This window comes from Austrofundulus limnaeus, unplaced genomic scaffold, assembly GCF_001266775.1.
Source record: "Austrofundulus limnaeus strain Quisiro unplaced genomic scaffold, Austrofundulus_limnaeus-1.0 Scaffold33, whole genome shotgun sequence".
NCBI lineage: Eukaryota > Metazoa > Chordata > Actinopteri > Cyprinodontiformes > Rivulidae > Austrofundulus > Austrofundulus limnaeus.
Window position 1 is genome coordinate 2,400,141 of NW_013952435.1, and position 16,254 is coordinate 2,416,394.

At 41.2% G+C, this 16,254-nt stretch overlaps 2 protein-coding genes across 4 annotated transcripts in view; both read left to right on the plus strand.

The window, feature by feature from the left end:
• The window catches only part of mcu (mitochondrial calcium uniporter), a 72,610-nt gene extending 65,859 nt beyond the window's left edge, over positions 1–6,751 (plus strand). For 2 of the 3 annotated variants that reach the window (XM_014006006.1, XM_014006007.1), the window contains 3 exons: positions 238–441; positions 748–864; positions 954–2,277. In XM_014006006.1, coding sequence (XP_013861460.1) covers positions 238–441; positions 748–864; positions 954–1,034 — 402 coding nt within the window. In that variant the 3' untranslated portion in view covers positions 1,035–2,277. Of the gene's footprint in view, positions 1–237; positions 442–747; positions 865–953; positions 2,278–6,627 lie in introns of those variants that run through there. The other variant, XM_014006005.1, reaches the window with a different exon arrangement.
• Positions 6,752–8,138: 1,387 nt separating this feature from the next.
• Positions 8,139–16,254, plus strand: part of oit3 (oncoprotein induced transcript 3) — a 20,793-nt gene continuing 12,677 nt past the window's right edge. The window contains exons 1-3 of the mRNA XM_014006008.1: positions 8,139–8,305; positions 12,874–13,248; positions 13,327–13,437. Coding sequence (XP_013861462.1) covers positions 8,248–8,305; positions 12,874–13,248; positions 13,327–13,437 — 544 coding nt within the window. The 5' untranslated portion in view covers positions 8,139–8,247. The remainder of the gene's footprint in view (positions 8,306–12,873; positions 13,249–13,326; positions 13,438–16,254) is intronic.

Sequence of the window (16,254 nt, forward strand, 5' to 3'; positions counted from 1 at the left end):
GGGGGGAGGACCAGGGAGGATGATTCAACCACTCAACCACTAGATGTCGCTGAAAACAACAAATCCTACACACTGTGCCTTTAAAATCAGTTCACTTTCAAATTCATTTCCTGCTGGCGCAAGATTTATCCCGTGGGCCGGACACAAGTCACCCACGGGCCGCATTTGGCCTGAGAGCCTCGAGTTTGACTCGTGCATGAAAGTCTTTGAGAGTGTTTAAAATCCTGTTTTGTGCAGGTGAAGGAGGAGCTGAGCAAGAAGGCGGAGCGGCGTACCACCTGGGTGCTGTGGGGAGGCATGGCRTACATGGCCACCCAGTTTGGCGTCCTGGCCAGGCTGACCTGGTGGGAGTACTCCTGGGATATCATGGAGCCGGTTACTTACTTCATCACTTATGGCACAGCTATGGCCATGTATGCCTACTTTGTTCTCACACGCCAGGTAAGACTCAGGCGTGTGTGTGTACGTGTCATATACATCACAGGAAGGAGTTTACACAAAATGTGCTTTATTTCTTCACACTTGGACYCATGAAAAGACGAAGCAAACCAAAGAAATCCAACTGTATTTTTAGCTTTTCTTAAATGAATCAGTAACAGCTGAATTCACCTTTAATGAATAATTTTTCGCTCCAAGGACAGTTAATTTTATTCCAACCTGGTTTGGCTGAAGGACAAGAAAGCAGGACATCAGATAAACTGGTTTCTGTTCCAAACCGCTCCGTCTTTGTGCCCCTGTGCCCTGCAGGAGTACGTTTATCCTGACGCAAGAGACAGACAGTACCTGCTGTTCCTCCACAAGGGGGTGAAAAGGACACGCTTCGACGTCGAGAAGTACAACAAGCTGAAAGACGACATAGCTGAGGTGAACCTTTTGTCGGATGTTGGTTCAGAACTTGGATTTTATCCCATRTTTGCTGCCCCCTTCATGTTTTAACTGTCCTCTCTGTCCAGGTGGAGTTGGACCTGAAGCGCCTTCGAGACCCCCTCCAGCTTCAGCTCCCCATTCAACAGCTCACGGAAACTAAAAATTGATGGCAAGTTTGACTCCCTCCCTCTTCTCTGAGCTCCTGAAACTCGCTTTCTCTCCTCCTGCCATCCAATCCCCCCACCCCACCGCCTCCCTCCAAAAGAAAAAAAAAAAAGAAAACACCTTACCTCTTTTACCGATTATCCCATCCCTTTTCTTAACCGTGGAAAGTTTTGCTTTCTTCTTTGTTTGTTTTTTGTTTCGCTTTCCCGACTGAAATCTCCAGTTGGAATTCAGATGGAAAAATAGCTAAGAGCTGGAAAAGGAGGGTGAGAAGAGCTAGAACTGAAAACTTCTCACAGCCGAAGGATGAAGAGGATGATGATGGCTACAAAATCAAACTGGGCGCTGTTGATACGCCTCAAAAACTCTGGAGGAACAACCTGCAGGAAGCCGCGGTGATAAATGTGAATTATCACGCTTGTAGGCACTCAAAGACGGGGAACACACAGAGGAGTGACTTTTGTTGCGTGTGTGTGTGTATGTGTGTGTGTGTGTGTGAGGGACCATCGTTGGGACGGAGAACCGGGCCACATCGTCGGTTTAACCCGTGCAGGCTCCAGGGAAAAGTTTACACGAAGGAGTTCAGACTGCGGTCACACCATCAGGGAGACGCAGTTTTCCCTGCGGCTGGACTCCGCTGCCTCCTCCCTCCGAGCCACGCCCCCTCCTACGGATGACGGACAGCCGTCCCTTCCCGTGTGACCCTTCGTCAGGAGCATATCTTCCCTGGCAGGAAGCGGGAACGCCGACGCCTCGGCCCCTCCTTCCTGTTGATGTCCCGTAGCGACCCGGCGAGTCCTGAGAGTACTACTACCGACAACAACATCACTGTGTGTTCTTTTATTCCAAAAAATATATTTTGGCACTTTTTATTTTGAAAGCCATAGTATATTTGTTATGAAAAAAAAGTAATAAAAAGAATATATATGTATACAATCAAATAAACTAATGACCAGAGGCTAGTTTTTATTTTTTATTTATTTATTTTTGCCAGTGGGGGGAGGAGCTCTCTTGCGAACGTCATTTTTACGAGAAAGTCATTCGCATCCGCCTTGCCACGAAGTCCATCTGTAACAAAGCAGCAGAGTGTTGCACTGAATGCAATCATTGCTACCAACATTTTATGGGACAATGCAGTGCTGTGGAAAAGTATTTGCACTTTTGCAAAATTTTTCTTTTTCTGCTGTTTTTTTTTCACACAAGTTTCAAATCATCAAAGATAAGCTGAGTATATAGAAAATGCAGTTTTTACTTAATTTCATTTAATTAAGGGGAAAAATGCTAATCAAACCAATGTGACCGTATGTGATTTCCCTCGAAACTTAAGGTCCTATCAAAAAGAAAAAACAAGTAGGTCCTCTGGATGAGTTCTTTAGTGAAACGTTTCGTCTCTCCTCCAAGAGACTTCTTCAGTCTGAAGGGCTCGACACAGGGGAGGCAACGTCGCTCGCTCTCCATTCATTTCCTATGGAGCCTGTGCGGTGAGGCGACAATCACTTGCCCTCCTCCAGCTAAGCGACCGGTGAAAATAGTGCATGTGAAATTTCACGCTCGTACAYGTGCACATGCGAGCTTGCGACGCGACATATGAAAGTTGAAAAATGTTCAACTTTTGTTGCTGTCGCTTAGCATACAACCAATCAGCGAGGGTTTCATTGGCTGACCAATGAGAGGAGAGTATGCTACACACTGCAGTTAGCTAACACTTTCACCAAGTGATTACTAAAAAAGGCAGCTTAGTGGGAATTTATTGGCACCAGGGTGAAGTTTATGGTAAGTTTTTCTTCATAAAACTGTATCTTGATGTGTGTTTGTTTTTCAATATCATTAGCATCGCAAGATTTGTTTAGTTTACACGTCCGTAATGCACACCCGCCTTCAGAGTCAAGAACCAATCAAATTTYGTGAAGACAAGCGACCTGAGAGCGCGATTCGCAACGCTGCGATCGCTATCRCGTCCCGTGTGTCGGGTTTCACCCTGGCTGCGATGACAGCCGTTAATCGTTGTTGTTTGTCGCTGCCCGTGTGTCGAGCCCTTGATGAGTTTCAGGTGAACTCAGCCTTATAAGCACTGCCTCCACATGGACAAACAGGTTAGTCACATGCAAAAGAGGGCCATCGCCTAACAATAGGCTTGATTAGCTCTATTGTTCATAGAGGGTCTTGTGCCCCATCACCTGACTTATTGACCCTCTATGAACAATAGAGCTAATCAAGCCTATTGTTAGGYGATGGCCCTCTTTTGCATGTGAYTAACCTGTTTGTCCATGTGGAGGCGGTGCTTATAAGGCTGAGTTCACCTGAAACTCATCAGACTGAAGAAGTCTCTTGGAGGAGAGMCGAAACATTTCACTAAAGAACTCATCCAGAGGACCTACTTGTTTTTTTTTTTTTGTTTTGTTTTTTTTTCTACCTGGATCACTGAGATGCATCAGGACATTAAGGCCCTGTCACACTAGACAACTTATGCCAACTTATGAAACATTTTTAATGTCTAAATTGCTAATAAAAATTATATATTTGATCAATTTGTTTGAATTACATTACGTACACGCCGAAAAGAAGCTGTCTAGTAAGTTGTGTAGTGTGACAGAGTCTGTAGGAAGTAGATATGCCACGTTTTGCTGAAACAGCTGAAATCAAGTGTTTTTGGTGACAGAGTATTTCACCTGGCTGTAGAGGAATAGTTTTTGATTTTTAATATTTTATTTCATTTTGGTCAGCAGTGGTTTTGGAGAACACGCCCATGGATGTTCTTCTGGGATAACATCTGGATTTAAGTTTATTTTTCTTAATCACAGCTCTGGTAGTCTTTTCAATAAAAGTTCGTGTTGGTTTGGAAAACCTTTTTTTTTCCTCGCAAAAATAGAAATATCATTTGGAAACTGCATTTTGTATTTACTCTTTAATTGTTTTGTCAAAAACYAACTTTAGTTTGAAACATTTAAGTGTGAGAGAAAAGCAAAAACAGAAGAAACCTGAATAGTTTTTCTCAGTGTTGTGTAAATTTGTCCACTCTTGACGTTGACGTGACGCTGAGGCCACATCAGGGTGAAACTGGCTTTAATCAGAACTGAATGTTTGAGCAAAAACCAYGTGAATAACGCTGCGCTTTACTTCTTTAACCACATGGAAGCAAAAGCTTGTCGATTTGGTGAAATAAAGAGTTTTCTCCTCCCACTGCTGCTGTAATGCCCCCCTAATCCCCCCCCCACCTGCTCCCTCATTGGTAAGGCAGGGTAGACTGCATGCTGTGGTATGCCCTCAGTAGACATTTGTGAACATGTAGGAGAATTATTACAGTTTTATATCAAATTGGACACTTGTCTTTGTTGAGGTTTCATCATCCGTGTTAAATCAGTTATCAATATGTTCATTTTTTTACCCTTTTTTTTTTGGAGGGGGTCTTTATCAGCCTAACTGTTAGAGTAACGAGTGACCCATTGATCCCTTTCCTCATTTATCTTTAACAAACAAACAAACAAAAAACAACAACTTTTGACTCTTTGGATCACATCTGCAGGGGGAGGACTCTGTGGGCCAACATCATAGAACAGCATTCCAGAGGCGGAGCTAGGGTTTTTGGCAAGAGGTGGCCAAGGTGGGGTTTCTTTAGAGGGCACATACAAAGAAAAGCACTTCAAGATGGCCGCCACAGCTAATTCCAAATGGCTTTAATTCAGCTGTTTTAAGAAATATAGAGCTGAAATTTTGTGATCGTAGCTAAGAATGCTCAAATAAATTAGCTGAATGTTAGTCACAACTTACTATTCGGCCATTTTTAAACACAGAGCTGAAGATTTGTGTAGAAGTGGCTGAAAACAACCCAATTCTAAATTCTAATCGAAAATTCAAGATGGCCACCACAGCTAACTTTAAAAACCTAAAATTCGGCCATTTTAAGATTTATGGAAATGAAATTTGTTGTGGAGTAGCGTAGAATGATCACGTGCCGATTCTCGATGCTAATCCCAAATTAAGCCTAATGGCTAATCATACATGTCAACTTGTACGGATTGTCTGTAAGTTCTAAGGATTTTACGTCATTTTGCAGGTATATGGACGTATAGAGCAATCTCACGGATTTTTTCAAGTCTTATGGGGTTTTTTTGCAAAATTTACGGATTTTTGATTCTCTATATACAGGTAAACATCCGAAGAGGTTGACATGTATGGCTAATGCTAATTTTGCTAATGGCTATAATTCCGCAAATTTTAAAAATGCGCAACTAAAATATTTATATAGTACAAAGAACAATCGTTAAACAAACGCAAAATCCAAGATCCCCAGCCACTTGTCAGTTATTTAGGGGTGGTACCTGGGGTGGCCTATCAGGTGCCAGAGGTGATAATTGCCGCCCCGCCCACCCCTCTGGCTCCGCCCCCTGCAGAGTTCCAAATAGTCTCATGCTTTTTTGTGCAAAACACTTGGACGAATCCTGCTGAGGAGATCGAAACTGTGGATTTTATACTAAAATGCATGTTTTTGGGATGAATCAGAAACTAGTCTTGCAGATCTCACGACAGGATTCGGGCCGATCTGGATGTGTGTTCCTGTTTGTGTGTGTGTGTGTGTGTTATCCTTCAGAAAAAAACGGTGCCTTTTGGATAATAAATGATTTGAACTTTGTTGACAAGGCAGCACGTACGTCTGAGACAGGACGGTGTGAGAGACTTGGAAATGGTTTGTCACAAAACAGAAGGTCCAGTTGAGGCGTTTTGTACCTGTTGATCCTTGAGTTACTGCTTGTCGATATTAGTAAAAATCAGTTCCATCCTCATCTCACCTCTGTTGCCAGCTTTAAATGTATTTTTCTTTGAAGCTGTCAGCTTTCACACACACATACTTCAACACACACAAAGAGCTTTGAGGATCTTGGCCGTGTACTGAGAAATCCAGCTGTTTGTGGTCCGGTCCTCCCCTCTGCTGTTTAAAAACAAACCTCTCCATCATCACTTCCTCCTCCTTTTTCTCATCCCATCCACCGTTAAATGCCTTTTTATTTGACTTTATTTTTTATAAACAAACTATATCAAATATAGGGAAACTTATTCTAAAGAGGGTGTTGCATGAATGTATGTTTACATGGGAAAATATGTAAAAACAAAAAGATGATTTATTAAAATAAGTGCAAAGATAATTTAAGAACACTGTAGAGATTCCTAGTTCTAAAGGGCAGTGAACAGAGCTGCGTCTTTTAAGGTCTGCTCTGCCAAATGTGGTTTAAGAYCCCCCCAGCCAACCCCCTGAATCAGCTCCGTCTTCATTTTCTGTCCCATAATCCCACCCTGACGGTGTCCATGTGGACCTATACAGGAGGCTGCGTCAGCCACACGCTTTAAACTGATGGGAGAACACCTCCAGTTCTTTCGTTCTTGCCTTTTTTTTCTTACTCCTTAAGTCTTTAATTTTTCCACCCAAACTCTCATTAATATTCAATGTTTTAAACATTTATTTGAAATATTTTATTTGTTCATTTACTTGTTCAGAAATGCTTAAAGAGTGAAGCTGAATATTGGATTGAAAGGATCTTGTTCTTCATCCTGACCTCTTGTTTGAGTTGATTCTTTGTTTTTTTTTTTCTCTCTCTCCAAATGACATGATGCTGTAATGTTGGCAAAAAAAAAGAGCAAATGTAAAATCCTGTATCATTTATGAAATATGTATAAAAGAGAAATGTAATACAATTATCAATAAAATCCTTATCCAGTTTTTGGAGCCGGTGGTCTGAATGCAGATTTTTGTTGTTTTGTTTCTTGTGTGATTTATGTGACGATGTTTATAAAAAGCAACTCAAGGTCTTGGTGGTATCCTCCAACTATCCGTGGCCTCAGGTTCTTCCTCTGCAGGACATCCTAAGAGATAGATGTGTGCCATCAGTTGAACTGAGAGAACTAAACAGTGAGGCACCAAAATATGACGCAAATAGAAAATTTCTGGCTAATTTTGGGGGCCTTAAATCTTAGATTGATCCTATTTGTGCCACAATTTTACCTTTTAAATGTATAAAAGTCCACTTTGGCAAGTTTTATAAACAAATAAGTTAAAACCTAACAAGATGTTGGCTTTTTCTTTGTTCAGTACACCTCGTAATCTGGATCCCATTTATTTCACAAGACATTAAAAGAAAACATTAGTTCTGTCACCAGTGGAAATAATCAGCTGTTTTGGTCATTTTTTTGAGTCCAAATTGGCCTCCAGGTCAGCAGAATTAATAAAAGTTATTCTCAGAAACTYGTGATCTTACTTTTCAGTCGTCTTCCTTTTTGTTGAGTAATCTCATTAAAGCCTTTAAAGGTCWGTTTGGGCCAAGAGACGAGGCTTTGGTTGTTAAGACCTTTTTAATGTCTGTATAATCCTGGACCCTGGAGGGAAACTCCTGTTAAAACAACAAAGAGACGACAATAATGTGTCTAAAAGAGAAAAAAAAACTATTAATCTGACAAAGCAACACGGGCGCAGTGCCAAATATGAGCTTCATAATAAAGAATAAAGAATTTAAACAAGCGTTCAAAGCAAAAATAATAAAGTTTTACATTTAAGTTGGGTGCTGGTTTGATCTATCTGTGCAGCCACGGTGTTTTCTCTCTAACTGTTCTGACTCATTGTTTTCAGTTACCTCGTGGATTCATTTTCATATTGATTAAAGCGCTTAGAGAAAAGAAAAGTTTAATTTCCTCAGCTTCTAAAAAAAAGAAGCACAAAGGTCTTTATCTTTTCTAAAATAAATCCTGAGTTCAGATAATGTTCAAGTAAACGATGTTTGAGCCAAGGTCCACACTCTTCCTCAGAGTAATAGAAGCTGGTTTTCCCTACGATGTGGGGACCTATTTGGGCATACACACCTATTTATGGGGACCTGAGCCTAGGCTTCATGAGGGGAAATGCTGTTGGTGGGTCAGGAGTTAGGTTCAGATGCTAAAGTGTCAATTGGGTTTAGGTTTTAGGGTCAGCTATGTACCTGTGAGGTTATAGTTTAGGGTTTGTGGTCAGGGTTCGGCTGTAGAAATGAATGAAAGCCAATGCAAAGTCCTCATAAAGATAGCTATACTAGACCAAGGATGTGTGTGGTTGTGGGGGAGAGGGTTGGAGGACTCTCAGACTGAAACAATGGGAGGGTGGTCCTGCCTTGGGATTGAGGATCAGGGTGAGAAAGAAACGTTTGGAAGCATCAGTGAACCTTCATCTGCAGCTGGRGTTAGAAGTGATGAATCATGATTTCTCTGATAATCATCAGTTTCCTGCAGGAGGCGTTTGCAGTCGCAGGTGTAGGTGAGTATTAATCTTATATTTACACATTAAACAAACAACCTCCAGCTGTTTTGTAAAGACACATCAGTAAACTTGAATTTAACTCCTTTGCTTTTGTAATCACGATTTCTTTTTCTGTAAATTTAGCTGCAAAAATCAGTTCCAGCGTGTGTTTTTTTTGAAGCATTTACAAGTTTTGCAAACGTGTCGCCTTCGAATCCAAACAGATACAGATAAAGTCTAATACAATATCTGTATTTAACTCTACAAAGGTTMAAGGTCATGACAGGACAATTAAAAAAAGTGAACAGTTGTGGTTTGTTTGAAAGAGTTGGAAAAAAGAAAACTTATCTGCTCTTAAAAAAATCAACAATTTGGAAGATCAGCCAACTGTAAAGCACGGTGGTGGAAGGCTCATAGTTTGGGCTCGAATTGAACTCCTCTGTAGACCAAAAGAGTCAGAAGTCAAATATGAAGCTATCCGAATGACAGCTGGGACAGTAAATCCCTAAACAGTAAATAATTGTCTAGGAAAAATAAATGATCCTTTAAAGTCCTGCATTTCTTCTCAGGCCAGGAGTCAGTGACCTCTTTTACTTACCTTAAAATGTCATGTTTTATGATTTTACTCTTTATCTTCTGTTTTCTCTCTGACAAAGTGTTTTAAGATCAGGACAATATCTGTTAGAAGTTATCATTCTTGTTGCTGTTTTTATCAAACATCATTCTCTCCTTGCAGTTTTAGCACCAAGAGAGATGTTTATTGTCTGTCTGGATGACAAACTGTATAAATGCGTGTATTTGAATCTGCCTCGGCGCACACATTTTGTACCACTGCCCTGTCTGACATGATGTGTGTCTTGCAAATTGCAGTAAATCCCATTTTCACAGAGTAGCTACTTTTTATTTTTGGATCTCGTGTTTCTGTCTAGGTAAAATAAAGATTTCCACGACAATATTGGCCAATATTTTTGGTGGAAATCTTTATTTTACCTAGACATAATYTACAACAAAACAGTTGAGAAAAAAGAAAAGAATCCAGACCTCAACTTTACTGAAACGCTATGATGAGACCTAAAGAACGCTGTGCAGAAACCTGAATGAACTGAAGTAACGTTGTAAAGAAGAAGGGTCTTACAATTGGAAAATTAAAAAATTCTTGTTCTCATAATTGCTCGTATTGTATAAATCAAAGCAGTTAATTAAAGCAGTTCAGTGTAACGGGGGATCACATCCAGAAAGTGTGTCAAACTTCAGCCTATTACCAAAAAATAATCCAAAATTCCACATATTGTGAGTTCATCAGCTCAGACAGGAGTTCTGAGTCGCTCTCATTACGTCTCTGAACATTCAGGCTCCATCTGGAAGATTTAACGCTCACATTAACATAACCCCACATGAGTCAGCTCCGTCCTCACCGACCCTGCTGGGCAGCCGGAACTGGAGCAMTCCGGGTCAGCCGTACGTCTCCCCTCCCAAAATAAAAACGGTTGTAAAAGCCGACAGGCGGGCCTGAGCTGTATGGATTCATCCCTCAGCTTTTTATTGCAGCGTGGCAGAGAGAAGACGGAGGGCCGATGAGTGGAGGGAGGGAGAAAATGCTGCGTGTATGCTTTGTAGCTTCATCACACATAAATAAGTGTTGAGAGCTGAACTAAAAGCCAAAAGTTTGGAAGACATATTGATATTGTTGAAGATGTTTGGCCCGAGCTTGATGCAGATCCAGGAAAAGGTGGACKGATCGGTAAAGATGATGGACTGAACATTTTTCTCACTCGTTAACAGTCTCAGCTCCTCGTGTTGTCTCCTTTTGTTTCACGCCTGCCTGCTAATTACACCGCCGAGCGAGCGTCGAGAGGGGAGAGAAACTAATAACTGTTTTGCTGCCCTCTGTTTACTCCTTCAGCTCTGTTGTTTTCCTGATGCTGTCCGTGATTAGCTGTGGAGAACAGAGTCAACAGACAGAACTCCCCGAATAAAGGGCTCAGTGTTTGAAAGCTGGTTGGCTTTTATTTCTCTGACACCGGGGCGGGGGTGAGGTGGGACCGAGCTCCCTCCAAGCTGGAACTATACAACCCCATATCCAGTAAAGTTGACGACGTGTAAAACATGAATAAAAACAGAATTTGATACCTGCTGGGACAGAGGGCAACAAAAGTCTGGGAGAGCTGAAGAAGGTTGATGGGCATTGTTATGGATTAATTATGTATATCTGTTCTCCCTTGACACTGTCCAGTAATCATATCTCATGATAACTAGTTTCGGCTGTTTTACTTTATCAGCCCAGACTTCAAGACTCCAGCAATGCATGACCTCTTTTATTCTGATAAGGTGTTTCCAGGCTGACAGCCCTGTCATTGGTTAGATGGTTCACAGTTGGCGAACTGTGATTGGTTGTAAGCATGTCACAGGATGTTATATCATCGGCTGCCACAACTTAGACTTCTCTGATTGACTTCTGCTCTGTTGTTGCTCAAATTAAATCATTTGACGACCATACACGCAGACTTTCTGTGCGTTTATTCCAACGTGTTTCTGCATTCGTGGCAAATCGTGCCACCACAATCTTTGGCGTTGTCTGAAGGGAGCTCCAAGTACCGGAGTTTTGCCCGCAGCGACCGACGTTTTCAGATGACCACTGGACAATGGGAAAAGATGGGTTTTTCTGAGGAAGCTGACCTGTCTTCCTCTGGGAAGGGAGGGAGCATCCTCGTAAGGCTCAGTCGTTTACAAGCGGGCGAGGTTCGCCACTTTGTGAGCAACTAGTCCCAACAGTTTAAGAAGGTTTCTCAACGTCCCAGCTAGGGCTGCGCGGTATACGCGATAGACGGTAGAAACGAAATGAAGTTRGCCTACGGTAGAAATTTACCCTCTGCCGTCCTGTCGTCCTTACGTCATCGCACCTGTGTGAACAGGGCTGCAAGTGCAGAGACAACTGGGCAGGAGGAGTTTGAAATATAATGAAGAAATTAGTGTTTTAAAACGCGTATAAAGATAAATCCTCAAGGAAATTAGTGTTTTAAAACGCGTATATAGATAATAAATCCTCAAGATTACTCCCTGCCGCTGTAGAGTGAAGCCATAGTTTTTTCACACCCAAGTTGTCGGAGGAAAAAAAATTTGTTTTTTATGTATTGTTACCCACAGAGGTGATAAAAAAAAGACATTGACGTTCGTTCAGTCATAAATCCATCTTGCTAATGTAGCCTAAAGTCSGCTTCTGCTCTGATGATGAAGATGAGAGCGCAGCAGAGCAGCAGCTGATAAGTTCAGCAGGCAGAAGCTCATTGTATGGCAGGCAGGTGTTACATTTATTTGGCTTCACCACACTTACATTCCAGTTAACTGGAATTGTTTTATGACAGGATAATATGCAGCTTAATGTCCTGTTACACCATAACATTTTAGGCAACATTGAATTTTTTATGTCTAAATGACTAATTTTACTTGCAATACTGGTTATAAAATCGACTTTATTTTGATATTGTTGAAAATTTGAAAAAGGATTTTGTTTGTTGTTGAAACCGTTTTGCAATGTATATAAAACATTTTTCTGTACTTCTGTTATGTTCATTTGCACTACAGCAAAATTACTGGCTTTGATTATGATTACAGTTTCCTGCAAAATAAATGCTCTAAAAATTACCTTTTTGCTTTTTATAATAAATTTCTACCGTGATATATACTGTTACCGTGAAGGGATCCAATTTATACCATGATATGAATTCGAGGTCATACCGCCCAGCCCTAGTCCCAGCTTATTTCTGCAAGACAGAAAATAAACATTCCCTTTTTTAATGTTTTACGCTATGTCTCAACTTGATTGGAGTTGTGGTTGCACTTTGGGGCCCTGTTATAATTTTTTCTAAACCGTTCAAGTTASAAAATGTTTTTAAGGGTGCTGCAGGTATGGAGTTGAACTGGATCAGCATTCATGCAAAGTTTCATCCAAGCCACAAACACATACYCCTTATTCATGGAAATTGTAGCAATTTAACTTTTACCCCCAAAAATATTTCAAAATGACCAATCCTGAACTGTCAGATCATCAAATAGACATAAAAATAAAAAAAGGTTTACTTTCCTACACTTAATAGATTTGTCTTTTAAAATCTCTTTCTCCACTCTAGTGTAATGGGTAGGAATTGGACTTTAGTTCTTTGTGCTCACAGCTCTGGAAAATTACATCTTTTAAACTGTTACAGAGCAAACTGTGAGCAATTTTCATTGGAGCTACCCAGGTGTGAAGACTAATGGTTGTGAGGCGGAGGTGGCAGGAACTTGTTTGGAGTTTCTCGGGAACATTTTCTGCCTCGATTTGGAGGCGAAACGAGGAAACAAACAAACTGAGAAACAGCTGGAGTCAAGTTGGACAGGTTTTGACAGTTGTAATCTCCCAGCATAAATCTGTATAATCTGACTCACTGACAGGTTGTCTGAGGGTGACGTTTAGTTTCCACCCTCTGGCGCCATAAAGGAAGCGACAACAAACACTCAGCAGCAAAAAGCTCAGTAATAACAACTGATCTTGCACTACGAATTTTCTCAGAAGTTTACCCAAATTGCGAGGTTTTCCTGTTTCCCCTCAGCCCTGGACCCCTGCTCTGCCTACATCAGCCTGAAYGAACCCTGGAGGAACACAGATTTCCACGTCAACCAGTCGTCCAGCAGGCCCCTGTGTGACAGCCACGTGTCCGGGGAATGGTACCGCTTCACTGGCATGGCCGGGGACGCCATGCCCACCTTCTGCATCCCCGAGAACCACTGTGGCACCCACGCCCCCATCTGGCTGAACGGCAGCCACCCACAGCTCCACGACGGCGTCGTCTCCCTGCCCGTGTGCGCCAGCTTCAACGACAACTGYTGCCAGTGGAACGCCAGCGTTGACGTGAAGGCTTGCCCCGGAGGATACTTCGTGTACCGCCTGCCCAGACCCTCCGTCTGCTTCCACGTCTACTGTGGCCGTGAGTGAGCTCGAGACGTGTTCAAAACAGATCCCAGCTTTTCATCGGACCGATGTTGTGTTCGTGTGTTCTGCACAGATTTCTACGACATCTGTGATGAGGTTGAGTGCACCGGCCCCAGCTGTCCCGCATCCGACTGTCGCTGTGGACCTGGAACTGTCCTGGGTCCAGACAGACAAACGTGTCTGGGTGAGAGAGGGAAGGGGTGGAGAAACTGTGCAAGAGACAAAGATAAGCCAGAAAAAAAAAACACCTAAATTATAAGAAATGCATTAATTTTTGCATAAATATCAGTATTTTTCTGAGTTTGGAGAATATTTGGTAGACAGGTTTGTTTGGGCATATTGGAAATTAAAAACATGATTTGCAAAATGCGTCCTGATGCATTTCAATAATCCAGGTGTACAAATCTAACAAAGTTAAGCAGGTCCTTTGGGCGGGTTCTTCTTTGTTGAAATGTTTTGTTCCAAGAGATTTTTTCAGTCTGAGGAGCTGCAACTAAATTCTGCCTTATAAGAAATACCTTTCCATAGTAGATCAACCAGTTTACTGGTGACACCTGCAAAAGAAGACCATCAGCCTATCAACTGATCTTTACATTGTTGCCTATTGTTCTCAAAGGGCTGTGTAATACTCGCAATAACAGCATTTTAAGACTGGGAAAATTGARCACGGAGGCCTCCACCCTGTTTGTTGATGGATGGCTTCTCTTCACCAAAATAACTTCCTTTACTCCTCTCAAACCAGCATTCCTCCCTATAAAGGATGAGAACCAAGGGCGTAACTTTAGGTCGACCATTGGGGGGTTATGCTCGAAAGCCTTGCGTGTCATTTTCAGAAATTATGCTTAAACGTACATATATGACATTGAACATGTTTAAACCAAGTCAAAGTTACCTAAAGACAACAAGATAGTTGCATCTGTGTACTTAATCAGTTAATTTCCATTGTGTTTGAGCAAATGATGCTGTTTTATTGGGGGAGTTATATTGACTGGATCAAATTATTGTGGGGGTCATAAACCCCCTAAACCCCTCCTGAAAATTACGCCAATGATGAGAACATCTTCATCCCTGAAAGAGTGACTGCTGGCCTGTAGATGAATGTAAACTGCAGAGTCCTGGCCTGATGATGAAGTTCTTCTGTGCTGGGCCATCCTTTTGAACAGTGACTGCTTTGTTTCCCTGACGGATAACTGGTCCCAGTCCTGCTGTTTGTGCCAGGGGACTGGATCTTTGGGGTGAATCTGTTTTTGCTGTAATGCATTTTGGGCCTTGAAAGCCACTGGGACGTCGTATTTAGAAAATAAATGTCTCAGTTTTTCTGGATCTCCTGCAACACACGAAATGACCACTGGTCTGGGTCTAAAGGTTCTGCTCACATGGCTGAGCTTTACTCCGACTCCTCAAACTAAAGAAGTCTCTTAGAGAGGAGACAAAACATTTCAACAGAGAAGAACCTGTTCCACAGGACCTGACTCAACTTTGTTACAAAATGCAGACCAAAACATAAAAATGTTTCATTAATATCCTTGGCCATTTTACAATGGTTAACCTCAAGCTCCAATTCAGTACTTTTATCCAGCCTTTTGAYGCTTTTGAATCTTTGAACAATTCAGTTTCAGCTTTATCAAGATTCAGCAGACATTCAGTGCTCAGTTCTCACTGCTTTTTTTTCTGAAATTGTAATTTATTCAGTTTTGATTGATTGCATAAGTTTTGTGATTGTGCAGCACATGCTCTGGTTGGTATTTTGCAGTAAAACAAGACTTTTTATTTGCYTTTCAGTAAAAATATATTTAGTTTTTTTTAAGCCCTTATTTGACCTCCATCTTTGTTGTATAACACCTTAACGTTTCAATCTGACAAAACAGCTGTCTCCATCTGCTTCAAGCCATTTAAATGTACTAATTAGTGGTTTGTACACTCATGTGTTYAACCTACAAGATTGTCGGGACACGGTTTGATTTGCATTTCATGGGTTTAGCCCAATCAAGCTAATTATAGTCTGMGACATTGGTTAAGGTTTTTATAAGGACCTGCTTTTATTCCAGTGTCTTACTTTGACTCCAAATGTTRATGATTTTCTGATGTACAGATGAGTTTCATGCACACAGAGACACATGCAAAACCATTATTGCTGCTTTGCTTTTTGGTTTCCTTGATAATAATTCCACTTAAAACTTTAACSTTTAGTCTCTTGGAGCTGGGTTTCTTTAATCGTTGTTTTCAGTAGATTTGATGTTTGAAGAMAATGGCAACATATTTGAACTCAGATGGGTCTCAGCTGTTAACACATCGCCCCACACTCTGGCCGCACAACTGAAGCAGTTCTGCCTCATTCACTTATTGAGCCTCAACAATTTTAATATCAGTTATGTAAAATGAGTTCCTTTGACAATTTAATTAAACTACTAAACTGGAACAACTCCAGYCTGGTTTTTACATCCGTCTCAGCAAAAACAAACTATGAACTAGTGACTAATTGAATATAAATCAGTGTACATGTGTCTGTTTATGTGTGGTCTCTAATAATAAGTGACTAACATGGAGTCCAGGAGCCAAACTGCGGTTATCTCATCATCCCTCATCAACCTGAGCTTCAGTCCTCCACCTTCACTTTAACTTTTGTCTCCACTCTCGTTCCATCCATCATTATTCCTTTATTGTCCCTCTCTGTGTTAACTCCACTTTAAGCTCCCTCAGAGTCCATCTGTCACTCCTCCCAACTATGAGAAATTAAATAAATTGCCTGAAGGGGAAAAACTCCACCTGTTTGGAGCTCAGTGGATGAAAACCAAACTTGTGACGATTATGGGGTGCCATTTGTAAAGTTACAGTCAAAAATTACCACCAATATTTTTGTTTTATTGAACCTTTTATAAGATAAAAAGAACAGATTTATTTTTCAAAGTCAGTTTTTCACCATATGATCCATACATTTATAAATGTCATAGTTTATAAACTAAATATTTAACTTACAAATTAAATATTTAGTGAACAAGCT